At 46.9% G+C, this 26,744-nt stretch overlaps 1 protein-coding gene and 1 long non-coding RNA gene across 13 annotated transcripts in view; both read left to right on the top strand.

Annotated features, from left to right (window-relative positions):
* The window catches only part of SPIN1 (spindlin 1), a 76,399-nt gene extending 64,111 nt beyond the window's left edge, over positions 1-12,288 (top strand). For all 10 annotated transcript variants that reach the window (XM_070589828.1, XM_070589836.1, XM_070589832.1 and 7 more), the window contains 2 exons: positions 4,967-5,200; positions 8,789-12,288. In XM_070589828.1, the coding sequence (XP_070445929.1) occupies positions 4,967-5,200; positions 8,789-8,988 (434 nt within the window). In that variant the 3' untranslated portion in view covers positions 8,989-12,288. The remainder of the gene's footprint in view (positions 1-4,966; positions 5,201-8,788) is intronic.
* Positions 12,289-18,389: 6,101 nt separating this feature from the next.
* Positions 18,390-24,044, top strand: LOC139078440 (uncharacterized). 3 transcript variants are annotated; one of them, XR_011531376.1, is made up of 3 exons: positions 18,390-19,902; positions 20,774-21,600; positions 23,141-24,044. It is a non-coding gene; the product is annotated as an uncharacterized lncRNA (long non-coding RNA). The 3 variants fall into 3 exon arrangements; XR_011531375.1 differs by lacking the exon at positions 18,390-19,902 and adding an exon at positions 20,052-20,180; XR_011531374.1 differs by lacking the exon at positions 18,390-19,902 and having other exon boundaries at positions 20,267-21,600.
* Positions 24,045-26,744: the final 2,700 nt, after the last annotated feature.

Raw genomic sequence — 26,744 nt, 5'->3', positions numbered from 1 at the left:
CTTTGATGGGTAAGAATATTTCTCATTAGCGCAAATATCTTACATATTTATTTCATCAGATTATAATAGCTAAAGAAAATCTTAGGCATTAATTTTAGAATCTTTATGTGAAGTATCTTTCATTGTATATTATTACATAAATAATAACTGTACTTTCAGCCAAAATGTAAGCAATGAGAATGTGAGCTCTAATATACCACTCCTTAGGGGCTGTTTGCACAGGATTTGTAGAAATGAGTAGCTCTTTGTTTAAATGTCATGTGAGTCAGTTTTGCCTTGCACAACTTAAATTCCTTAAGGCATAAGGTGTCAGTTTAATAATAATGACCTATTTTATTTTTAAGACCAGTGGGATGCACCCAGCTTAGCGTGGCTTTCATCAGTCTCCTTTGAACTGTCCTCTTGCTCTTGCAGTGGGGTTGTCAGATGCTGGATGATGCTTTGGAGGTGTCTTTAGAGCCCGTGCCCTGAGCAATTGCAGCCTCCGCACGTCTGAGTTGGGGGTGCAGCTTTGGGGTCTCACAGTCATGGGAAGAAGCTTCCCTAGTCCCCGTGCCCCTTGTCCGTGCCGTGTATCCCTGGGTCGCGCGCACTCCCCGCAGGTTAACGCCTTCCAGAGCAGCACGTGTTTTGTCCGTCTTCCCTTTGTATGTCAGATGCTGAGTCTGTGCTCATCCCTTGTACACATCATGCAGTTTTCACAGAAATCTTTCTTTAAATTTAAATCTTTATTTTATTCCCAAGGGTAACTAATTGTGTAATAGTAAATCTGGCATTTTAAACATTTTTATCTATTCTGAGTGCAACTGAACACCTCATTCTTTCTCATGAGACGCATCCTCTATTTCTTCTTGACCTTGACGTGACTCTGTTTCCTACATAAGAAACTAACATTGACGAGTCTGACCTTCAAGGCTTAAAAAATATTATCCAGGGGCTGGCCTGGTAGTGTAGTGGTTAAGGTCACGTGCTCTGCTTCGGTGGCCTGGGGTTCACGGGTTCCGATCCTGGGCATGGACCTACACACACTCCTGAAGCCACATTGTGGCGTCATCCCACACACAAAATAGAGGAAGATTCGCACAGATGTTAGCTCAATGACAGTCTTCCTCACCAAAAAAAAAAAATCCAAACCCTTATATCACTTATTTGTAGTAATTATTGTGCATTCTTTTTCTGATGCAGAATTTTAGTCTCTACCCCTTCTAGGGAAAGACTAATTGATGATTTGAAATTTACTGCATTTTTGCTGCAGGATGTGAGTTAGGTTTTTTGTCATCATAGGACAGAAAAAAAATATTTTGATAAAAAAATGGTTTGACCTACCAGAGTACCCCCAAATATGTAAGCATCTATGGTGGTGGGACTGAGAGTTAATGTTCTTCTTTCTAGTTGTAGGTCATCGCGGTTTCCGACAGTGGACGTAGATTACTTTTGTAAACAGCAAAGCAATTTAAAAAAGGAAATCCAGAGGCCCCTATGCAAACCAGCAATGTATCACGTGCTTCATTTAATTAGTTAATTTGCTCTGTGATACGTTGGCCTGAAAAATTATTTGACCTTCATTTACATTCCGTGTAGGAAGAAAACAGTCTTTCCTCGTTTGCTTCAGGCAGTCCATCGGACTGTAGTTACGGTTTTGTTTTCCTTAAGCTAAAGGTGGAGAAAAGAGTCAGTCAGTCAGCCTAAAAACGTGACGGCACAGAGCACTGGTTCCCACGGTGTGGTCTGGGACCCTTGAGGTTCCCTGAAGCCCATTCAGGAGGTTTGTGAGGTCAGAATTATTTTCATAATAACATTCAGTGTAATTTGCCCTCTTCACTCTCGTGCTTTCACGGTTACACGCTACAGCTTCCCACTGTTTTGAACATGTGCGTAACGCAGCAGACCCAGTATTTTCTGCAGTGCGTGATGATACGATATCATGTCTTGGTGAAAGATCCATTCAAAGACTGAAATTTGTTTTGTTTTGTGGTAAAAAGCACACAGCACAAAAGTAACTATGGAACCTTTTTTTTTTAAATGTTATTTTTCCTTTTTCTCCCCAAAGCCCCCCGGTACATAGTTGTGTATTTTTAGTTGTGGGTCCTTGTAGTTGTGGCATGTGGGCCGCCACTTCAGCGTGGCCTGATGAGTGGTGCCATGTCCATGCCCAGGATCCAAACCAGCGAAACCCTGGGCCTCTGACGCAGAGCGCGCGCACGCACCCACTCGGCCCGGGCCGGCCCTGTGGGACCATGTTAAGTGCACAGTGCAGTAGTGTTGAGTATATTCACGTGGTTGGGAGACACATCTCCAGAACTTTCTCATCTTGCAAATCTGAAATTCTATCCCCACTAAACAACTCCCCTTTCCCTCTCCCCCAGCCCCTGGCACCCAACATTCTGCTTTCTCTTTCTATGAATTTGATTACTTTAGATACCTTGTGAGTGGAATCATACGATATGTGTCTTTTTTGACGGACTTCTTTCTCTTAATAACATCCTCAAGGTTCTTCCATGTTGTAGCATGTGACAGGATTTCCTTCCTTTTTAAGGCTAATACTCCATTGCATGTATATGCCATCTTTTGTTTATCCATTCGTCTGGATGGACATTTGGGTTGCTTCCACCTTTTAGCATTGTGGATAATGCTGCTGTGAACATGGGTGTGCAGATATCTCTTCGGGACCCTGCTTTCAGTTCTTTTGGGGATATACCCAGGAGTGGAATTGCTAGCTCATATGCTATGTTTATTTTCTGAGGCACCTATATACTGTTTTCTATAGCATTTGTAACATTTTACACTCCCACCAACAGTGCAGAAGGGGTCCAGTTTCTCTACATCCTCACTAACACTTGTTTTTTTCTGTTGGTTTTGATTTGCATTTCTCTGGTGATTAATGATGTTGAGCATCTTTGCATATGCTTTTTGGCCTTTTGTGTATCATCTTTGCAGAAATGTCTATTCAGGTCCTTTGCCTATTGTTTTGATTGGATTATTTAATTTTTTTGTTGTTGAGTTGTGGGAGTTCTTTATGTATTCTGGAGACAAATGAGTTTTAAGTTAACAGTGTGACAAGTTGATAATTTCAGATTCCACATTGCAGTTAACCTTCAAGGAGCTAGCACTTGTTGAGTTTTGATGCAGTATCATAGAAGAATATCTAGAATTAGCTGAAAGACTAACAGAATACTCCTCTTTTTCAACAGCATCTCTCTGTGAGGCTGGATTTTATTCATCAACCAAAAGAACATGTGACAGATTGAATGCTGGAGCAGATCTGAGAATCCAGCTGTCCTTTTTTAAAGCTAGACAGGAAGAGATTTACAAAAATGTAGAATTATGCCACTCTTCTTACTAAATTTTTGTTAGAAAATAGTTTTTTATTAAAGATACGTTGTTTATGTAGGTACTTTTAAATAAATATTTTTTGGATGTGTCATTTATAATTTCTAAAATAGTCGATATTGATAGTTATCATCCACATAAACAAATACTCTTTTAGGTCCTCAGATTTTTAAGAATATAAAGGAGTCCTGAGATGAGAAGTTGGAGAACTTCTGGTAGGAAGAAACTAGTAGGATTTTGTTTTGTTTTGTTTTTGTTTTCATGCATAGTGGGAATTCTATGTAAGTTTTGATAATTATTGAGTACTTAGACAAAGAAAATCACCATATGTGTTCGGAGTATTCTTCCAAAAAAATTGGGTAGCGCTATCTTTACCAAAAAATTCTAATCTTTGTTCTTGTGGATTTTGTTTCGCAGAACTAGAAGCACTCATGAGTGAGTAAAATAAAAGTGCCAGTTGTTTTAAAAAGACAATTGTCTAAAACTGGAGAAAACTTAAGATCAGTAGGATCCTCCCTAGTTTTCCCAGTATTAAAAAGAAATGAAGCCTCTCCTTTTTTGCCGACTTCTTTAAAGGGCATAGAGCAGGGCCGCAGGGGCACGGCTGTTGATAACCAGTGGGAGGCTGACCATACGGCCCGCTCGCCTCTGAAATAGCTAATTTGTACAAAAACGGTGAACCACTGTGGTCTTGGTATTGGAAACGAGACGGAAAGGCCTCTGCTTTCATCACAGCGTGCAGGCTAAGAGCAGGTGAAACATGTAAAACAAGATGCAGATCACGGTAAAGGCCACTCAGAAGTAAACGGGGAGGGTGACTGTCACTGGCAGGGCCACTTTCCCTGGAGTGGTCTTGGAGAGGAACGAGCCCCCGGAGATGTGGGGGCAGCGCTGGGCCTGGATGGGGAGAAGCACAGGCGGTCCCAGGAGAGGAAGGACGCCTCTTGCCGAGGGGTAGGCAGTCAGGAGGAAGGTGACGATAGCAGGGCAGAGGGCTGGCAGAGGTTGGTGGCCGCGGCCCACACAAGCTGTGAGAAGCAGCTGGTTATTCACATGATGAAATGAGAGCACTGGAGTGTGGTAAGCAGTTGAACTGCCCCAAAGATCACTCTGCGTGCTCGGGAAACAGACCTTAGGGGCCAGAGTCCACACCGCTGCCTTGAGTAGGGGAATTTCTTAGTTTTCATAAATGGTCTGTGGTTGTGTAAGATGCTGATACGGAGGGCAGGTAGTGAAGGGCGTATGGAAACGCTGCTGTTTTTGCAACTTTTCTATAATTATCTCAAAATTTAAAATAACTGTTAAACAATAACAAAAAGCACTTTATACCTTGAACGAACAATTAGAAGCTGATTTAGGTATGGTACCAAGAGCACATGAGTTCAGAAAAATAAAAAGGACAATAGCAGCTTCTCTCGATAAGTGACCTGGGATAAAATAGTTTGTGTGGAATCAGATCTGGGCCCGGCAGTGTGAGTTTGATGCTTGTCTTTCTTAAAGCCCCGGGGGTTCTGCCGCTCGATCGCGTGCTATTGCGTGGACGGCGGCTCAGGTTGTCTCCTTGAAGGAGTTCAATCTTCACAGTACGTATTCAGTAAAACCCTTTGTCAACCATCGCTTGTCTTTTTGTCCCCAGCAACATCTCGAATCAGCGATGCACACCTAGCCGACACAATGATTGGCAAAGCGGTGGAGCACATGTTTGAGACCGAGGATGGCTCTAAAGACGAGTGGAGGGGAATGGTCTTGGCACGTGCCCCTATTATGAACACGTGGTTTTACATCACCTATGAGAAAGATCCTGTCTTGTACATGTACCAGCTTTTAGATGATTATAAAGAAGGCGACCTTCGCATTATGCCTGATTCCAGTAAGTGCATATTGACTTTATTTTTGATAGTTCAAAATGAATTTGAATTTTAGAACAAGATATTTATTAACTCTTTTGCAAATTATTTGATTATTCTTTCAGTTGTGTGAAATTTTTCACTCTTTGGCCAAGAATAATTTGCTTTCTGTATAGATTTCTGTGTTTTGGACTTTGAACTTTCATATGAGTGGAGTGTGTAACATGGGGTCCTTTGCCACTCGCTCCTTTTGCTCAGCGTGGTGTTTTCGGGGCTCTCTCGTGTGTTCCAGCACGTCAGTACGCCACACTTGCTAGAAGCACGCTGGGTGGAGAGCCTGTGTTGGTTCGTTGGTCTGTTGGTGTCCGTCCAGGCTGTTCTCGGGCCTTTGGTTATCATGAGGAGCGCACCTGTGAGCGTCTGTGTGCAGGGCTCTGTGTGGACGTTTGCCTGCACTTCTCCGGGGTGTGTCCCTGGGAGTGGAACTGGTGGGTCAGAGTGGTCGCACTCTGATTTTAGGGACCTGCCAGACTTACTCTGAAAGCGGTCACCGTTGCAGGTTCTCAGCACAGCGCACGAGGCTCCTGGCTTGTCCTCGGCAACACGGGTGGTACCTGCCATGTTGCTTCTAGCCATCCTAGTGGTGGGAAGTGGTGTCTCGTGTGGTTTTGGTTTGCGTTTCCTCGATGACTAAAGATGTCGAGTATCTTTTCACGTATTATTGGCTGTTTGTCTGTCTTCCTTGGAGAAATGTCAGTTGGTATCCTTGGCCTGTATGTCCTTCGGGTTGTCTTCCATTACTGTCTTGGCAGGGTCTGTGTCTGGGTGCAGGTCTCTGTCGGACCTGTGATTTGCAGATCCTTTTTCCCTTCTGTGGGTAGTCTTTTCACTTTCTGGGTGGTGTTCTTTGAAGCACAAAAGTTGTTAATTTGATGAAGTCCAGTTTATCTGGTTTTTGTTGCTGGTGCTTTTGTTGTCGTGTCTAAACCCATTTCCAAGATCAAGGTCATGAAGGTTTACCCCTATGCTTTCCTCTGAGAGTCTTACAGTTTTAGTTCTTATGTGTAGGTCTTTAGCTCTTACATTTAGATACTTGATGAATTTTGTTAATTTTTGTTTTTGATGTGGCATATGGGTCCCACTTCATACTTTTGCATGTGACAGTCCCGATGTCGAGCACCGTTTTTTGAAAGGACAGTTCTTTCCCCATTGAGTGGTTTGGCACCCTCTTGAAAGCCACTTGCCTGCAGATGTGTGAGGGTGTTTCTGGACTCTTACTTCTGTTCCGTTTGTCTGCTGTCTGTGGTTGTGCCGGTACCACACCTGACCGCATTGCTTTGTGGTAAGTTTTGAAGTCGGTAAGTGTGAATCCCCCTACTTGGTTCTTTTTCATAATTGTTTTGGCTCTCTTGCAATTCTTTACGAATTTTGGAACCAGCTTGTCAGTTTCTGTGAAGACATCAGCTGGGATTCTGATGGGCTTGTCTTGAATCTCTAGGTGAGTTTGAGGAGTGTTTCCATCTTGACAGTGGTAAGCTTTTTGATCCATGAGCATGAGATGTCCATTTATTGGAATTTTTTTTTATTTCTATCAATAGTGTCTTACAGTTTTCAGAGTATAAGTTTTGTACTCCCTTTGTTAAATTTGTTCCGAAGTATTTTATTCTTTTTGATGCTATTGTGAATGGAATTATTTTCTTAATTTCATTTTTGGCTAAGCATGTTCTCTTTTAAACTATTCCGTAGCCTTTCCTCAAACACATGAATCCCTGGCCCTGGACAGATGTGGCTGACAGACATTCACTATGTTAGCGGTGTGACATCTCTCTTCCTTTTTTTAGTTCTTGTGAACGAGCCAGTCAGTGAACCTATTTACGTGCTCATCTTGCCCTGACTTAGTACCTTCTTAGATACACTTTTTTAAAGTTTGTGTACTTTAGTTGTAAGTGTGTACTGGAAAGTGTTGGTGTGGGCAGGAGTTTAATTATCATGAGAGCCTTCCTTAAAAGCATTTCTCTAGCCGGTGTGAAGCTGGTGTTTAACTTTCTCATAGAGAAGTGTCCAGTCAGTAAGTGCTGTTGGCTTGGTGATAGGAAGTGGGGGGTTGCGCATCACCTCCCCGACCCGTGTTCTTTCCTCGTTCTCCTTTCTTCCTCCAACCTGCTCAGTATCATGTGGGTGGAATGGAAGTGTGTCCGCCGTTGAGGCAGTGGCGATGCTCTGATAGGAGAGCTCCATGCTGGCCTCTGTGCGCTTCCCTTGCTCCTTCGCTCACCCTGCTGTAAACACGGCGCTCGTGTATCTGGAATGCCTTTGTCCACGGGACGTGCCATGGAAGCATGCGTGGGGTGCTGCTGCTGGAGGGAGCGGTGATTTTGAAGAAGAGCGTTCGCTCAGGCTGCTTCTTCACTTCCCCGTTTAAAAGAACTGATAGCATTGTGCTCAGGCATTTTGTTTGTGCTGTGTGACTGTTAGTACCAGAGATCAGAACAGCAGGTTTTGGATTGTGTCATTCACTGAGCGAGTTTATTGGAACCAAAGAGGCAAAGTCCTGTTGGCATCAATACACGATATGGTCCAAAGCAGGACACATGTGAGAATAAAATGGTGCCCTGCTAATGGCTGTGCCGGCATGGCTGGCACCCACCTGAGGGCCCTGTGCTGCTGCGTGGAAGAGAACCTGGCCTCTCCGGGGTTTCTGAAACGGCCTCTGCCTGCCTGGCTCTAACCCTGTTCCCTTCTCCTTTGGCTCCTTCCTGGTTGTGGTGATGGTTTCCTCTCATTTGATGTGTGATCCTAGAGCTGACTGAGTTCCTGCCATGTCACAGGGCAGTGTTTCTCAACACTCACATTTTCCCGGGGACCTTTAACAAGGACAGGTGCCTCGGCCATCCTCAGAGATACAGCCGTAATTGGTCTGGGGGTGGAGTCCAGTCAGCACCTATCTTTAAAGCAGAGAAGTCCCTTTCATTTGGGCACTGGGTTAGGAAGACGATGCGTAATGCAGTGATGTTGAGGAGGAAGAAGCTTTAGGGATTCACAGGTAAGGCGAGGCACACTGAGGCACTTTGAGTGCACAGTATATTCCCAGTAACCCCACTGGGTGTTATCTGCCTTGAAATCCTATTTCGAAGTAACTCAGTTATTTTTAAGAAGTTAAATAATTATTTAGGTTTTTTCCTTAAGCCCTTTCCTTCTTTTAGTCCTTACCTCCTCAGGTAATTTCAGCTATAATTAAACATGAGCCAAAAGAATTTCTTGTTAGAATTTTCAAAATCATGTACATGTCCAGGTCTTGGGGGTGGGCACACTGTTTTTGTAAATTAAGTGTTGTTGGCACACAGCCACACTGTTTACTCATGTATCATCTGTGGCTGCTCTCGTGTGACGATGGCAGAGCTGAGTTGTTGGTGCCGAGATCACACGGCCTCAAGCCTAACTTAGTTATTGTCTGGCCCTTGGAGAAAAAATTGCTGACTCTTGGTCTAGATAATCAAGATGAATTCAGGATATTAAAACCATTTTTAGTTATTATTAAAATAGATGACATGTGAGCTGGTGTGTGTCTGAAAATTGATTTTAAATTCTTTTTTCTCCCCCTTTAAATACAGATGATTCACCTCCAGCAGAGAGGGAACCAGGAGAAGTTGTGGACAGCCTGGTAGGCAAACAGGTGGAATATGCCAAAGAAGATGGCTCCAAGAGGACTGGCATGGTCATCCATCAGGTGGAGGCCAAGCCGTCGGTCTACTTCATCAAGTTTGATGATGATTTCCATATTTATGTCTACGATTTGGTGAAAACATCCTAGATGTCATCACGAACTTTGCCAAATTTGTGGAACTATTAAATGTATAATTTGTAGACATAAAGACTTGATTGCTTTCCAGTTTAATGAAAGCTTAAATGTCCCTGCGAACCCACAATCTCTGCCAGCAGAACTGGTTTTGTTCTGAGTAGTACAGATTTATGTGACCACAAAGCATTTTGTGTAAGGAGCTCCTTCCTCTTAAAGGAAGTCTATCTGTCTGGAGGGGAGTTACAGGCAAGTTTGGTCAAAGTTAAGCTAGTATCACAGTCATTTAAAACTGTAATGGATCTTATCCATTTTCCCTTCACTCTTAACACTCTTAGTCTGCTGCCACAATGCAAGCATAGTTTGGTATTTTTGTTATTGCCTTTTTTGAGATATATATGTATCTATATCTATATCTGTGTGTATATATATATAATATATATATGCACACCCATAGATCTGCGTACACACACACGCACGCACACACACACACACACTTCATTGGCAGTCCTTTCTTTGTGGATTGGGACAGGGGTTAAATAATTTTCTCCAGTTTAACAGGAGTGCTTGACCCAAGTGAGTCATATTAGTATCTTACTGCTCTTTATTTAAGATTGAATTCGGGCACAGGAAGCGCACAGGGACGTGGACGTTCAGCTTGTTCTGAAGATCAGAACTTCAGAGCGCCTTTCAGTCTGGAGGCTGTAAACCAGGTGTCCAAACAAGACTCGCTTGTGAACATGACTGACCCGCCTTAGAATTTGACAGGATGGTTAGAAATCTGGGTAAAAGGCTGCCTTTAATTCTAAGCTTTGTAAGTTTTTTGTTTACATTTTTTGTTACCATAAATGCTTTCTTTCTCCAATCCCAGGTCCTTGGTCCCCGCAGTGTGAGGCCACCGGTGTGTTTTGGACCGCACATTTGGTCCTTGGTTTGCACACATCAGTAATCTGGGGCTTCGCACACGGATTTAAAGGCAACAGAGCGTCAGTGGTTTGTGCCTGTGTGCTAAGTTCCTGGAAGAACACTGCGTTTCTATTTGAAATGTCCTTTTAAGAGTGGCGTTGTTGCTTCCTAATGAGTTCTCTGGGACGCTGTTACTCTCGTGACTGTTAATTACTGATGTAGGATTATGGTCAGAAGGCTTTTCCACACAGATACAGAGACAGATACCAGCTGAGGTCTGACACCTGTGTGGTGCTGTCCGCTCTGGCTCAGGTGTTGGGGTGGGTGTGTTCCATTCAGTGGACCTGCCACGTTGGGGTCAGTTGCCTGCGCCAGCTCGTGGGTGTGAGTGATAGCAGCCCTTAGCTACTGAAGCCTTTCGTGGCGCATTCCTGCAGGGTTGTTTTAACTGAAATAGAACTGTAAAAGTGGTTGGTTTAGCAGTGGACCAGCCATCTGTCGCTTTGCTTTGGGTGAGCCTGGCGGTCTGAAAGCTAGGAGAAAGGTGGATGTGGGACCCATCTCCGTGGAGGCTGGAGAGCTTACCTGAGATGTGGGCAGAAGGCTAAACGCACATGCTGTCAGTCAGACCCTGGAGGGCCAGCCCGCTCTGTCGGGGCTGCTCTTGATGTAGAGACTGTGCCATTTCATGGCCTCACTGTGCGTGGTTTGTGCAGTGCCCAGTTTCACCTTCAGGAAAGCTGTGCCTTCTCGTGTTGGATGTAACCCTGCACACAGTGTAAATACAGCACCGCATTCTCTGCAGTGTGCCCAGTGCCTCACCACAGCCAGCCAGGGGTGACCTTCTCCCTGCAGCCAGTCCCCAGGTCTTAGATGCCCCTCCCTGCCTGAACAGCATCATGCCACAGATCTGTCCCTTGTCTTCCTGGTGATTCTCGTAAGAGTTGCTGCGTGTAAATCTCCAGGCCGAGCCTGGCTCCCTGAGCCCCAGCAGACGTGCGGCCCAGAGAGGGAGCGTGTCCAGCGCGCTGACTGTGCGCACATGGCACAGTGACTTTGGGCTAAAAAACACAGTACTTTGGCAGTTTCCTGAGGTTGGGTCAGGGGACACATTTCCAGCATTACTTAATGACTTGCATTGTGGTTTTCCTGCAAGTACTTTTAGCAACTTTAATACCATGTGATCTGCCACTCTAGATAAATGTGACATGGGATTATTATTTGTATCATTATTTTAATCGTCGTTCCATGTATTGTTTTTAGGGCTGAAGGAAGGGGAAGGGGTTATTTTTGTTTTCTAATTTTTTTCATTCTTTTTTCTTTTGGTGGCTTAAACCACACTTAATGATGCTGTGACTACTTCTGCTCCCTAGCCGAGTGTTCAGGCTTCGTTTTAGGCTCATGTTTCAGATCTGCATGCGTTGCTTGCATTTTCCTGGTACCTGAATGTTGGTTCCTTGTTCTAGGAATCCAACATCAATTTCCAAAATTATCATGGGACTTGTGACAACACAAGACATGAATCTCTGTATAAAACGTATTGGCCTTCCTCATTGACCTGCTATAGTATTACTGTGTCGTGTGTGCGTGTGTGATGTCCGGCTGCCACGTAACCTTCAGAGGAAAACCTTCAAAGCAGACCATCCTTTTGCATGCTCTATTCTAAGTAGAATGTTCAATGTAACTAACTGAACTTGCATGTTAAAGATATTTAGGTTTTTTGTTTTCTCTCTTTGTTTTTGTTTGTTTTCAGTTTTCTGTGTATTTGCTTACTGTGCTGTTCAGTGGTTGTAGGATACAATGCACTGGTGAAGCGGTGTCGTGCCATGAGGGTGGTTCTCCAGTTGTCTGTCATGCAGCATTTGAAGGGACTGTGGTTCTTCACGCAGTCAGTACTTCCAAACCAGACTGCATTTCTGTTGTTTCACGTGCCAAACCCCGAAGTGCATTGGGCTTGAATCTCTGAACGCTGTGGACCCATCAGAAGACTGTTTTGATTGTCACAAATTGTAGTGCCTGAAAACATTCTTAAGCTGATTGTCTTAACAAAAAAAAAAGTTCTCCAAAGACAAAACAGGAACGGTTATTAGAACAAAACAGCGATGGTGGAAACGTCTGTGGTTCCTTGAAATGCTGCGCTTTCTGTACTTTCCATCATTAGTGCAGTTCGAACGAATGTGTCTAGTTCAGAGGTCTTCGTGTTCGCATTTTAAAATTAGGTAAATGACCTCATCTCTCAAGCTTGAATTCGTTTTTAATTTTATTTTATACAGTGTGTAGACGGTCCCCTGTTCTCTGCATTTAGAAGTATAAACAATATAAATCTGTTAATTCTGTAAGTAATTTTTATAATTATGATGTAACTCTATCCTATCCTTAAAACATTTAAAATAAACCCTTTATGTGCAACTTTTGACTGTAAATTTTGTGCTCATGAGCAAAATGTGATGTGTTAAACCTGCTTCTTAAAACAGTTTCTAAAGTTTTACTTTAAGATTTAAGTGACTTTTTTCCCCTTTCACCACATGTAAATGTCAGATATACATAGAAACAGAAAGAAAGAGAGTTTTATTTGAGTGATAATATTTAGTCATACCTGAAAGGAGACGGGCAGGAATCAGCATCCCGAATGTGTAGTGAGAGAGACTGAAGCTGTGATTTGCCATTAATGAGAAACTTTAATTTATCATAAAATTTTAAGCTTAAAAGAATTGTTTGAAATAGAATTAAATAATGTGTATTTTATACTTCACATCTTTTCTTGCTCTGTATATTGCCTATGATGCTTTTATTAATACTTGAATGCCAGCCGAGATTCTGTGTGCAAACGCCCATTCCTCAGTGGCAGGGACAAGGACATGTAGGGGTTGCTTTGAGCTGTGTGTGCTCTGTCCTATCTTCCTGGGCAGTTGTTACCAGTGAGGTAAAAAATAGAGTTTATGATATGCCTTTAAGTAGGGTTTTGTTTGTTTTTTTTAAAACATTGGCACCTGAGCTAACAACTTTTGCCGATCTTCTTTTTTTTCCCTGCTTTTTCTCCCCAAAGCCCCCTAGTACGTGGTTGTATATTTTTAGTTGTGGGTTCTTCTGGTTGTGACATGTGGGATGCCGCCTCAGTGTGGCCTAATGAGTGGTGCCATGTCCACACCCAGGATACGAACCAGTGAAACTCTGGGCCTCTGAAGCAGAGCGCACGAACTTAACCACTCAGCCACGGGGCCGGCCCCCTAGGTTTGTTTCTTTTTATGTTTCCCTGGTGCATTTGGCCCAAGGATCCCCTGGCCAAGGCTAGGTAGGACAGGAGAAGTCACCTCTGCCACCTGCCAGGGCGTGACCCAGGGAGGCCGGTCTTGTGTGGCGTCTGCAGTGGCCGAGGGACAATGGCCGGGGGACACAGGGCTGGCCTCTCAGCCCTGGCAGGAGGAGCTGCAGACAGGTGTCGGGTGGAGATGACGGGAAGCCCAGGGCTGCCTGGGCCAGGTCCCACCGTCCACTTCCCACCAGTCAGGTGGTGGTTGTGGCATTGAAGGTAAGCCCAGGAGACACTTTCCCCCAGAATGACCAAGCAGGATGAGTGTGTGGGTTGGCGGCTGCTGGCTCCTGTCTGTAACTGACGCCTGGCGTCTGGGTGAAGGATCCTCACTGGGGGGATTGCGGATGGGCTGTCCCTCCTTGTCCTTAGTGCCACGGGGCTCAGTGACCATGGAAGCCCTCCACCACACAGCGCCCACAGAGGCTTGCGAAGTGCCCTGTCAAGCACTTTCCACGCACTCCCTCGCTTAATTCTTAACCCTATGAGGAGGGCACGACCTCTCCATGTTGTCCAGTGCCGAAGGCATGGGGTGAGCCTCTGGTCCAGGATCGCAGAGGCCGGCAGGCCCCGGCCCTCAGCTGTGCGCAGGCTCCGAGCTGCCGCGTTCACGTCTCGGAATTGAGCCGCCTCGGCCAAGCCATCCTGCTGATCTGTCGTCTGGTAATTTCTGTGGGCAATTTTTTGTAACCTTATTTCATAAGTTGTTAGCAGAAAGTGTTTTCTTATTTCTGCATGGCATAATAAAAGGTTTTATGTTAGTCACTAGAATGTAGGAATCTATGTTTCTGTATAGTAGGAATTGGAACCCAAGGTTACTTTTTCCCTGAAAAAAATATATTTTGGAGAGAAATGATGTTGAAAAACTTTAAATAATTTTATCACAAGAATGTGGATACTATTTTATATTTCAAAGACACTTTGCACATTGTTAAGTTAATATTCTTTAAAAACCTAGACTTCTTCTGCCCCTAGTATACAGTCTCATCCCTAGTTCTGTGCTGATTGGTTTGTCCTGTGTCACATGTTTGTAAGTGTTCAGACTGCCGAGCCTCACAATGTGGTGAGTCTTCAAATTATTTCTCCAGACATTCTTAGATAGTCTCTGTCTGCCTTTATATTGGCCACAAAACTCTCAGTTTTGGTAACTCGGTGACAGACAGTTTTTGGGGATTGCTTTGGCACACAGCATTTTGCCTAAAAGTGACATTGCGTTCTTTCTGCTTAATTTTCATGAGAGAGCACGGGACCTGGTGGTGCACTGACCTGGCAGCTGTGGCGGTGGTGACACTAAGTGTGGGCCCTTCCCATGCGTTTCTTTGTCAGCTGGCTGTCACCAGGAGGTGAGTCGGCGGCCGCTTGCCATGTAGGCACGTGCCCGCCTCCGCTTTTCTCTTCATCCCGTCATCACTTTCAGTTTGTGCTTTGGGGATTCGTGCTCTGGGAGAACAGAAGAGCCCCGAGAGCACGCCGACTGCCACAGGTCCTCTGGAGGGCCAGCACTTCAAGTGGGCCTTCACAGCCCTGTGTCGCCATGTCGGAGCCGCTGAAGCAGACTACGATGTGCTGAGGGCAGGAGGAGGAAGGCTTTCACAACCCGGTGTCAACGTCGAGAGTTATCAACAAGGGCCAGCCTGGTGGCATAGTGGTTAAGTTCGGTGCGTTGGGTTTTCAGGTTCAGCTCTTGGGTGCGGACCTACACCATTCATCAGCCATGCTGTGCTCAGCCCTATAAAGTGGAGGAAGATTGGCACAGATATTAGCTGAGGGAGAATCTTCCTCAGGCAAAAAATAAAGTTAACAACTCAAGGTTGAAATTCAGCATTCTGAATTGTTTCACATACACATTGCAAAGAGAGCTTTAAAGCTTTTCCCTTGAATTTGCCTCCTAAAGGATTTGTAAGAAATCTGGTAGCTGCTGCCACAGTGCTGTGCGTACGCTTGTGAAGGGCTGTGGGCATTCCCATTAGAAACCAAGGATAGGGGCCCTGAGGAACGGGCCTCTGTCCTGAAAGTGGTACTTGGGCAGGGACTGTGTTTGCTCCGTGCATGTCTGTTCCTCACTGGGAGTCTGGCTTTTGCTCAGTGTTGCTTTGAGTTGTCCTGTAAGGCTGTGGTCAAGTGGTTTTAACCACTGGGTTTGTGTCTTAATTTACCCCAGGCCTGATTTGTCACACTAGGAAGCATCAGATTGTGGTCGTTTTCAGAACAGTCCTGCAGGGGAAGGCGGTGTGTTACGGATGGGAAAACATGTCTGCTGGGATGGAGTCTGTGGGCCAGGATCTGTTGTCATGTTCCGTGTCGTGTTGTCCACCCCCTCCCCCTCACCCCCACTCGAGTGCCTGTCTGAGCAGCTCGCAGGGAGGAGCGCATCCTTGCGCAGGAAACTGCATTCATCACCAAATGTCCCTTTGTTTAAGTCACACACATTTGTAAGAAACACAGAAATGCCTCAGCCATTGCCACTGGCCCTTTTTTTTTAACTTGGCAATTGTATTTCTAACCAGGGTTGGGCCGTGATGAACATGCAGGTGGCAGCCCACTGGGAGTGTTTCGTGGTATTGCTGTGCGCAGTGTGTATCAGTCAGCTCCGGCTGCTGTGACAAATGCCACTGGCTGGGCAGCTTGAGTAACAGAATTTATTCTCTCTGTTTGGAGGCTGAAAATTCCAGGTCGAGGCTGGTTTCTCGCCTGGGCTCGTAGGCGCTCGTCCCATCCCTGTGTCCTCACACGGTTGTCCCTCTGTGTGTGTGTGTGTCCTGATCTTATGAGGTCACCAGTCACATCAGATCGGGGCCCACCCATATGACCTCATTTTAACTTAATTACCTCTTCAAAGGCCCCATCTCCACATAAAGTCACATTGTGAGGTACCAGGGGTTAGGGCTCCAACAGATGAATTTGGGGAATACAGTTCAGCCCACAGCACCATATTAGAATTTATTTGGCCTTTCTTACTGTTAACCTGTAAGTGGGAAAGCAGTCTTGTTGGCATTATTCTTGACAAACTAATTATTTTTAAAAGGATGCTAATGCTCTGTTTGCTATAAAAGGAGTGGATAGATCCAGTGTAGGAAGAGAGCCTGGGAAGGTGAGCGGATTGCTGGTTCTTGATCTCCTTGCCCACTGCCTCTCGCTGCTCTCTCGGGTTGTTGACGGAACACTCTCACTTGTTCTCCTTGTCTGTGAGTGGCGAGACTCTGCCCTGCTCTCTCAGAAGATGCCTGTGCATCTCCAGGGAGATGTGGACCTGGGCCTGACACAGGGACGTGTCACCTTCGTGCTGGCATTTCACAGGGCCTTGTGCCGGCGGCAGCTTCGTCATTTCAGGCTGTGACACATTTGCTTTGGATTTCTGAGATCGCACTCGGAGTTCCACCTTGTTGGTTTCACTGTCAGGACGTCAGTCAGGATGGTTTCCGTTTCAGTGTTTTCTGGAACGCTGGCATCTCGCAGCGCATGCCGACGTTTGTGCAGGAGGTGCTGTTGAAGGTTCGTGGGAGCTTCCACCGCTTGTTTTTTTAAGATTTTATTTTTCCTTTTTCTCTTCAAAGCCCCCCCCGGTACATAGTTGTATATTTTAGTTGTGGGTCCTTCCAGTTGTGGCATGTGGGACGCCACCTCAGCATTGCCTGATGAGCAGTGCCATGTCCGCGCCCAGGATCCAAACCAGTGAAATCCTGGGCCGCCAAAGCAGAGCGCACGAACTTAACCACTCGGCCACGGGGCCCGCCCTCACCTCCCTGTTGTTAAATTTCCGGTATGGATTTTTAACATTGGTCCCCACAGTCTTTGTTTCTGAGGGAAGCAAGCTGCTTTATTTAAACTGCCACAGAATCTCATTCTAGTTTAACGTGTGCTCCAAGGAAGTAACCGTCCAGATGGCCAGAGAACGGTGACCGAGGCGGGTGCACACATGTACCATCGCCATGTTGTTCCAGAGGGCGCCCGGCAGAGCGGAGGGCTGGGTGCCGAGGCGCCTTCTGTCCTCCTGAGAAGGCATGATGGCGGGCTGCCTTCCTCGGAGCAGGTGATGGGCTTGGGACATGCTAGGCCCACCTGGAAACTGCGGCTGGCCTCATTAAGCTTGAGTGAGGGTTCAGATGCGAGTGTCTTCCAGGTCTTTGTTGTAGTTTATGAACCAGTCAGTTCTAACCGAACTCAGCTTGAATGCTGTTGAGATAGTAGCACAAATGTATGTTTTCCTCTAGTAGATTTTGTAAATGTGGGTATATACAATAATTCATAAGGCACCTGAAATCTTTTATGGGACAAAATTGGTATAAATAGTTATTTTGTCGTTGAAAGTTCTTTGTCCTATAATTGTGAATTTTGAAGCTGTTCCGTAGAAGACTGCTCTTCGTTCCCAGGTCACTGTAGATCCGTCTGGTGTACCGCCACCTCAGAGAGATGGTTAACTAAGGTGGGTCCCAAAGCTTGCGGTCATCGTTACATGATTCCAGCTTGCCACTAGGTGAAGTTATAAGACGGTTATGACGTGGGGAGTTGGGGGTGCTGGGGCGGGCTTCACAAGGCCTGATAGAACTAGCCTGGGCACGTGTTTCGGAGGCTGGTCTCTGTTCTCTATTTTAAAACTGTCTCTGTGCCTCAGTTTCTTTCCTTGCATGATTTTTTTTTAAACATCTGCAAACTCCTAATTTGTTTATCCAGAATAATACCTGTTTAAAGAAAATTCCTGTTTCTTTACAGCACTTAGGAAAGAGTAACTTGTTTTTGCAAAAATGTCCCTGAGAATTACTCTCAATAAGTGATGGCCATATTGCATATAAAACTAGAAGATGATTTGGAAGGCCAGCCAGCTTGTGTTTCTCCTGAATATTCCTGTGTCACAGGCTTTCCTCTGCTCCCCTGGGTCAGCGAGGGGCCTGATCCCAGCAGTGACATCTGGGCTTTGGATGGTTACCGTGGAGCTGGTGATGGCATTTGTTGCTAACCAGTGTCCTGCCCGCTGAGCCACGCTCCATGGAGGAGCTCGTGACTGCCGTTTAGGCATTTTAATTCTCCATAAATCAGAGAGCAGTGTGGTGTTGCTTTGAGAAAGACAGCACAGAAAGTGTGGTACAAACTGCAGCTTTTCTCAGTTTACTGTCATCGTTCTCCCAGCTGACCGTTAGCTGACATCTCGGAACCCGCCAGGCTCTTCCGCTTAGCATCCTGCGGGGGCGGCTTCCTGTGGGCAGCGGTGCAGACGCGTCGGATCAGCTGGGCTGTGCCCAGGACCTCGCCGGCTCAGCGTTACACCTGCTGCCTCTCAGCTTGGACGTGCGCACTATCCTGTAGTGTCATCATGAGTGGCAAGGTGGCCTTTCAAGTTGTTTCCTTATCATCAGGGAAATCCAAAGCCTTTTTCCTAGTTCTCTGTCTTTATAATTTAAGGTTTCCTAAAGTTTTGTCACGTGTTTTCCTAACCTTTAAAGACAGCTCTGCTTACAGTGTTGGGCTGGAACATGGGGCGAGGTGCTGGGTGTGGTTTTGGGTGAACACCCATCATAGCGGGAGCCGGGTGAGTTACCTGATAGCCAAGGCTCTGTTCCTCACCGCTGCCTCCTCTGAAGAGAGACCAGCTTTACCTTTCTCATGGGTATTACAGGGTTTAGTGGATTTCAAAAAAGTTTAAGGATTTTTGGAAAGAAATTATTAAAATGGGACTTTTGTAAACCAAAGCATTTTAATGTTTTCCTTACACTGTGGAAAGAATCTTACATTTGACTGAAAAGTAAGTTAGAAATTTTTCAAAATTGATTTGAGAGGCCTTTGTAATCAACCAGTTTATTCTGAGGTTAATTGTTAATTTTTCTAAGAAAATGAAGTTCCTTTTTATAACTAACTGTATTACCAAAATTCCTTTCTATTTTGTGAAAACTGTAGTGTTTATGAATTTAAATTGTCATCATACCTTTGTTAAGGATCCTTATTAAGGATCATGTTAGTATAATTTTGTGCTTGATTTATTTACTTTGCATGATCTTTAAAAGGAAGATTTTAAGAATCTTGTGTCATGAATTTTTTCAGATGGTTACGTACTAGTTCACTGGGAAACGCAGACTGGGGTATCCTTTGAGAAAGTTCTGGGTTTGAGTGGCTTTGAGAGGAAAATCTCCAGCAGGGGATGAAAGCACCTAATTGAAGAACGGAGTCCGTGGTCCATGCAGCGCCTGGGGCACCTTGAGGCATCAGGAGAAGCGCTCTGCGCAGACTCCTCGCAGGTGCCCCCGTGTCCCTCTGTGGCTCTCTGCATTGCACTGTCCTCAGCCTCAGAGTGCCTGCAGGATGTCCGTGAAGCTGAGCCCTGACCCAGGTGGAGTCAGGAGGCACCCCCAGCTGCACTGGCCGCCTCCACCAGGGGCTCTCTTACTGCACAGCATGTCCATAACTCTGTGATTGGTGTCACAGGCCAGCTGAGAGCTGGTGCTGTCACCTGTTAACAGCCTCTGTGAAGTCTGGGGAGCAGGCAGGCCTGGTGGCCAATGGCAAGTGTGGTCCCCGGTGAAATGATGGTGTCCTGTCAGCCGAATGCTGAGCCCACACTCCAACTTGAGAACTGCCCCCGAGGCCCCTGCTGCCCAGCTCCCCTCAGGCTGCTTCCTGAAAGGGGAGAGTGCGCAGCGGAAGAACGCTGTTCCTGTCGTGCATGCTTAGGAGGCCCACAAAGAGAAGGGCATCGCAGACAGAAGACCAAATCGGAATCCCAGGTAACCCTGCGGGTCGTGCCTCAGGCTCGGCCCTGCCTGGCTTGGCGATTGTAGGGTTTTCCCTGGAGTCAGGAGCACTTCCCTCGTTTAACATGGAATTCCTTCTCTGAGTAATACCCAGCAGGCAGCAGGGTCTGCTTCCGCTCCTCCCTTATCACTGCACATTGGTGACCGGGGCTTGCAGGGGACAGTGCAGTGACCAGCCCAGCAGCCGGGGGCCGAGCAGGCACCAGGTGACGTGATGACTCGTTGCTGACATGCCGTTTTCTCTTGCACAGGTTCGCCCCAGTCTTTTCCTACCTTTCTGTCCCTTTCCTGTCAACAGTTAACACGCTTTGTGAAAAGGAGACTGAAAATGGTCTCTGATGAGCCCAAATAAGCCCTTCTGGAAAATGCAGTTGCTACAGGTGGCTTTTTGTATGCGTTTTCCTCAGTGTCTGACCTTGTGCTTGTAGCTCACCATTACATTACATCATCTGGGGTAGAAGGGAATTAAAGAGCCAAGAAATAGGAATCTCTTGCACCTTAATTTTGTTAATCGTCAGGAATGGGTGGTCCTTAGGGATGAGCGGTAAGAACGAGAAATCGTGCTGCACATCCACCTCAGGCTGCTGTCTCTCCTGCTGGTGAGACTCAGCCACGTGGTCGTCTGGGTAGGTGTTCGGAGTCCAGGCTCTGTGCAGACTGAACTGGGCCAGGGGCTGTGGTCTCCGGTCACCCCTCCCCTCCCTGGGTGATGCGTGCTCGCTCGAGGGAGACTCCCGCCTGGGATCTGGGGCAGCGAGACGTCGGGAGCTTGTGTATTTGTGAGGCTGTATCGGGGTGCTTCTAATGCCCATGACCTGAATCTTCCTCTGTTTTAAACCTTTAGGTTATGTTTTATATCAGCGTGAGCATCTTATTCTTGAAGACTTTGGAACCGATGAAACAATCATAGGTGTTGCCCTGGGAGTTCTGCGCATCTGTTTCCAGGTTGCTCGCATCGTCGGTACACGGCTTTGCTGTGTCCCTCGTCCGTGAGCCAGCCTGCTAGTTCCTCCTCTGATCTCAGCCTGGTGACGCTTGCCGGCTCTTGGCCATAAGTGACTTCCTGATAGAAAAGGACCCTCAGGCTTCAGTATCCAGCGGAGTTGGCAGCTCTGTCAGAAATGGAACTGAGGTCACTTTGAGACTACCTGCATTCTCTTCCTGGAAGGACACCCGGCAATAGGTGTGAAACAAAACAAGAAGCAGCCTGCAGGACAGGAAGTCGCTGCACCAGAATGGTTTTCGCCTGCAGGATGTGCTCTTCCTCTCACATGTCAGTTTTGGGAAATGGATTGATTCATTTTATAACTTTGGAAGATACCTATTCTTTGTTACAAGAAACAACTACTTTATTATAGGAACAAAATAATAGTATTTCATAACAGTTCATTTGTCATGTACCCTTGGAGTTTCTCTCGATAACCAGCATAGCTGTGTTTCTCACAGAATTCACGTTTGTCATTAAGAGGCTGGAACTCGGTCTACACACCATCTGAATTGTGACCTGGGGGCGTGTTTGCCTGGCCTCATGCTGGCCACATCCCTGTTTCCTTTCCAGATCGCTCGCGTTAGTCTGATTACTGGGCTGTGTGCATGGACAGACAGCGCACACTGACTATGTTTGGTGTTACTTTTCAGAACCTGAGCTACAGAGCTTGAGTTGGCTAATTGGTAAGCTGTGTTTTATATTACATTCCTTGTACCTTCCTGGAAAGGAATTTGACCTTTGCAAAAACTATGATAAGTGATCATTAAAGAGGTGTTTGTAAAATAAATTGAATATCACTTCCTAATAAGTGTTAATCACAACACAGTGTGTCAAAATTTATGGAATGCAGCTAAACAGTGCTTGGAGGGAAATTTATAGCGGTAAATACCTCTGTTCAGAAGATCTCAAATCAAAAGTGTAAGCATCCACCTTAGAAATCTAGAAGAAGAAGAGCAAAATAAATCCAAAGCAAACCAAAGGAAAGAAAGAATAAAGGTTAGTATGGGAGTAAGTGAAATAGGAAGCAAAAACTGAAGAAAAAGCAATAGTTGGATCTTTGAAAAGATCAAGTTTGGCAAACTTTTAGCTACACTGACCAAGAAAGAAAGTGAAGACACAAACTGCCAATATCAGGATGAGAGGAGACATTATTACCAACCTTACAGAAGTTAAAGGAATTGTAAGGAAATACTATGAGCAACTTTATGCCAACACATTGGACAATTCAGGTGAAATGGACACATCGTAGAAACACAGAAATTACCAAAACTTAGTCAAAAAGAAATGCATTTTTTTTTTGAGGAAGATTAGCCCTGAATTAACATCAGCTGCCACTCTTCCTCCTGTTTTTTTTTTTTTTTTTTGCTCAGGAAGACTGGCCCTGAGCTAACATCCGTGTGCATCTTCTGCTTCTTTTTAAATTGGGGCACCTACTACAGCATGCCTTGATGAGTGGTGTGTAGGTCTGCACCTGGGATCTGAACCCGCAAACCCCAGGCCACTGAAGTGGAATGTGCAAACTTAACTGCTGCGCCACTGGGCCGGCCTCTGCAAAATTTTAATAGGCCTGTAACAAAGAAATTGGACTAGAAACTAGATTCTTCCTACAGAATAAAGCCCAGGGTCAGATGGCTTCACTGGTGAATGGTACCAAATATTTAAAGAAGAAATAATACCAGTTTTTCCCAGACTCAGGAAATAGAGGAGGAGGGAATGCTTAGCAGCTGTGCAGTGTGGTGCCCGTTACCCCACTAGCAGAGCCAGACAAACAGAAGGATGCTGCAGATCAGTATACCTCACGAATGCAGAAACAGAAATCTGCAACAGGGGCTGGCCCCATGGCATAGTGGTGAAAAGTTTGACATGCTCTGTTTCAGTGGCCTGGGGTTTGTGGGTTTGGATTCTGGGTGTGGACCTACACCATTTGTCAGCAGCCATGCTGTGGCAGCGACCCACATAGAAAATAGAGGAAGACTGGCCCAGATCTTAGCTCAGGGCCAATCTTCCTCACCAAAAAAAAACAAAACATATATATATTTTGGAGAACTTACACTCCCAGATTTCAAAACTTACTATAAATCTACACTAATCAAGATAGCGTGATACTGGTATAAGGATGTGTCTAGATTGATCGATCAATTGGTCTATCTCAGTGGAACAGTTGAGTACAGTTGAGTCCTGAAGTTAACCCTTACATTCATGGTCATTTGCTTTTCTTCATAGGTACCAAGACAGTTCAGTGGAGAGAAGATTGCCCTTTTAACAAATGAGGCTGGAAGAATTGGATATCCACATGCAATAAGATGAATTTAGACCCTTCGTTATATACAAAAATTAACTCAAAATGGATCATACACCAGAATGTAAGAGCTAAAACTATAAAACTTAGAAGAAAAAATCATAGACAAGAATCTTCAGGACCCTGGGATTGGCAAACATTTCTTATATATGATGCTAAAAGCACAGTCATAGAAGAGAAAGTTGATAAGTTAGACCTCATCAAAATTAAAATCTGTGTGTGTCATAAGCCACTTCAAGGAAATGAGAAAACTAGCCACAGACTGGAGAAAATATTTGTGAATCATACTGATAAAGGATTGCTATCCAGAGTATATAAAGAATGCTTTAACAAGCAGACGACTCATGTAAAAAATGTGCAAAGGACTTGAATAGACATTTCTCTAAAGAAGACAGACAAGTGGCCAATTGACACATGAAAACTTGCTCCCCATCCTCTGGAAGTTAAAGGGAAACGTCACTTAAAGTGGAGTCGGGAGGCCAGAAGGGGGAGCTCCCACTCAGTACCACTCAAGGTCAGTTACAGGAAAGACGGTCAGTTACGGGTCACAACAGAAAGAAATGTCCATTACAGGAAGAAATGTCTGGTGCATCCCAAACAGAAATCGACAACCCCAGCAACTCAGCCAACGAGAAGCCGCCGTTACCCTGAGCTCTCGCTTTCCTCCAATGGACTTTGATGCGAAAGCGCCGCTCCCAGCTTCCTCCTTTTTCTCGATAAAATAGCGTTCCTCTCCCTTGTTGGGTTTGCCTGTGGTCCACCACAGTGTACACATCCTCAGTTACAATTCTTTGGCTATTCCTGAATAAACTTGTTTTGCTGGTAAAATAACTGTCTGTTTTATTTGTAAGGTTGACAATCCTTAGTCATTAGGGAAATGAAAATTAAAATTGAGATGCCACTTCCCACCCCCTAGAAGGACTGGGAGCCAAGGAGGGGTGATGACGGACGTTGGTGAGGATGTGAAGAGACTGGAGCTGCCCCTTTGGGTAACAGTGTAGCAGTTTCTTAAAAGGTTGAAGTATAAACTTGCCATGTGACCCAGGTTCCTAAGAATAAACACGGAAGAATTGAAAAGATATGTCTGCAGAAAACTTGTAAACTGGTGCTTGTCCCGTTATTCACAATAGCCCCAGCGCCCGTCAGCCGGCGAGTGGATGAACACACCGTGGTACGTGCACACACTGCAACACTGCAGAGGGCGCAAGGCCTGAGCTGGTCCACGCTCCAAGAGAGCCTCAGAGACACGCGACGTGCAACGCGCCGGATGGAAGAGACCACGTGCTGTGTGACCCCGTTGATGTGAGAAGTCCTGAGAGGCAGGCCAGGGAGAGAAAGTTCATTACTGGTTTTGGGGGTGGGGGGCTGGGGCTGGGAATGGAGACCAGCTGCCGGAGGACACTTGGGGTGTTTCTGAGTGAGGTAAATGGTCAAAATTAGATGATGGTGATGGTGGTACAACTCTGAACTTAGTAAAACGAATGCTTCTCTTAAAATCGGTTTTCTGATAGTATGTAAGTATACCCCAGGAGAGCTGTTAGCAGCCCCCTGAGGTGAGACCGGAACTCTCGAGGAGGACAGGTGGGACAGGGTTTCTGGTTCTAGATTTGGGCTGGGCCCCAAGAGTCTGTTTCCGACAGCCCCCTGGGCGGGTGGGGGCCGTGGCCTGCACTGCCAGGTAGTGTGTTGATGTGCCCTGGGAGGAGGCGGGTGGCTGGGGGTTGTGACCTCCACCAGCAGGTCCGTCCTTGTGCTGTGGTCCACTGCTGGGGTGTAGTGTTGGGCTAAAGTAATGAAAAACTAGTTTCTCAGGAAAATAAGTGGTGGGAACCAGAAGGTTGTAAGGAGGAGATTGTCAGAGTGGAGCGGATCCCCGTGGAGAGGCAGAGCGGAGGCTGCAGCACATGAGGAGCTGGGCGGACACGTGTGGCCTGCGTGGGGCCCGAGGGCGCCCGTGGCGCTGCTGTTGCTGGGCCAGTCCGAGCTGAGAGGCCTGCGGGTTGACCAGAAGCTCAAGGGAGCCCCTTCGCCCGGGCAGCCCCTTCTGACGCTGCCCGTCTGTGATTCTGCGGCCACCAAGAGGGGCTCAGGAAGAGGGCCAGCCTGTGGGAAAGCAGCGCCGGGAGAGGCCAGCAGCCCCGGAAGGGAGTGAAAAGCCAGAAACGGGAAGAACAGCACAGCAGCAGCCGGGTGTGAGACCTCGTGCACTCCACTCTCCCTCCCGAAAGCTCCTTCCCCGTGCCGTCTGCTTGGCCTTGGCTGGGAGTCCAGTGTGAGCTCGGCCGGCCGCGCGCCTCATGGGGGTGGACACGTCGGGGGTGGACCCGGGTCACCCAGGCTGGGCCGAGAGCTCTTCTTGCCCCTCTTGGGGGTCTCACCACGACCTCCCTCCCTCCGGACGCAGCCCACTGCAGTGAGGAGTCTTCAAGAGTGCACCTCGGCTGGCACGCTCCCCTGTGCGGTGCACGCCCGAGTATCGGCCGCCCCGCATGCACGGGGCTGTGGAAGCCGCCTCGGTGGGGGCGGTGTTGGCACACACAGGTGGCCGCGTGAGGGGCCAGGGCAGCGCTCGACGCGGGTGCACGTGTCGTCCCGTGGGGTTTTGTGAAAGCAGTTTGAGAATAAATGGGTACGGAGGCAGTCCTACAAGGCGGCCCACCTCCAGGACCAGTTCGTGTTGGGGAGTGTGGGAGGCCCGCGCGGCTGGCGGGCGGTGTCCCTGCCACAGGAGGAGGGGAGGCCCGGCACCGTCCCTCCTGGCCGCCTCCTTCCCGGGCGAAGGTGGACACACTGAGGGGGCGTGCGGACAAAGTCTCTGCTCCTCGTGCTGAGGCCCCCTTCTTGAGGGTCCTAGATAAACACTTCAGGGGGAAGATGGCCTGAGGGCCGAGTGACAGGCCGGAGGGCTGCGCAGGCACGGGCTGGCGAGGGGTGGCCTGGAGCTATGGGGTGGGAGTCCTCGGTTCCCGACGTCCGCTCCTGACAGAGGCCATGCTGGGTACATTGCATTAGCTTTGCTGCAGTTTTGCACCTAATGACTTCCACCTGTGTGCTGACCTTCGCGGTCTCTTTGCATCGGGTGCCAGTTGTGCAGTGGAGGGTGTTCTCGCTCCAGGTCATGACTCGGAACGCTTGCCCCATTGGGGGTTTTGCATGTTCTTTGCGAGGTGCCCCAGCTGCTACTGTTTCTGTGGACTGAACGTCGTTTGCACCAGTTACCAGTCAGTCAGCACCACTCCAGCCTCGACCTTTCCGGCAGTGACCACCGGTGCCCCGGGTCCTCCTGGGCTGGGGCATGCTGGCTCCTCGGACATCCAGGCGGGAAGGGTGGCAGGATCTGACATGAAGGGAAGAGGTGCGCCCGGACTCTGGTGGGGCTTGCTTTCCGTTCTCACATGGCCACGTCTATTGGGGAGGGCAGCTCGAGGTCACGCCAGCCCCACGTTCTGCCCTGAGAGCTGTGTGTCCCTGAGGCCTGGGCACGCATTCAAGAACCCACAGTGTTCCATGAAAATGCACGCTCTGGAA

Source organism: Equus przewalskii, chromosome 22 (assembly GCF_037783145.1).
Source record: "Equus przewalskii isolate Varuska chromosome 22, EquPr2, whole genome shotgun sequence".
NCBI lineage: Eukaryota > Metazoa > Chordata > Mammalia > Perissodactyla > Equidae > Equus > Equus przewalskii.
Note: the sequence above shows the minus strand (reverse complement) of the source record. Positions and strands in the feature narration are given on the sequence as shown.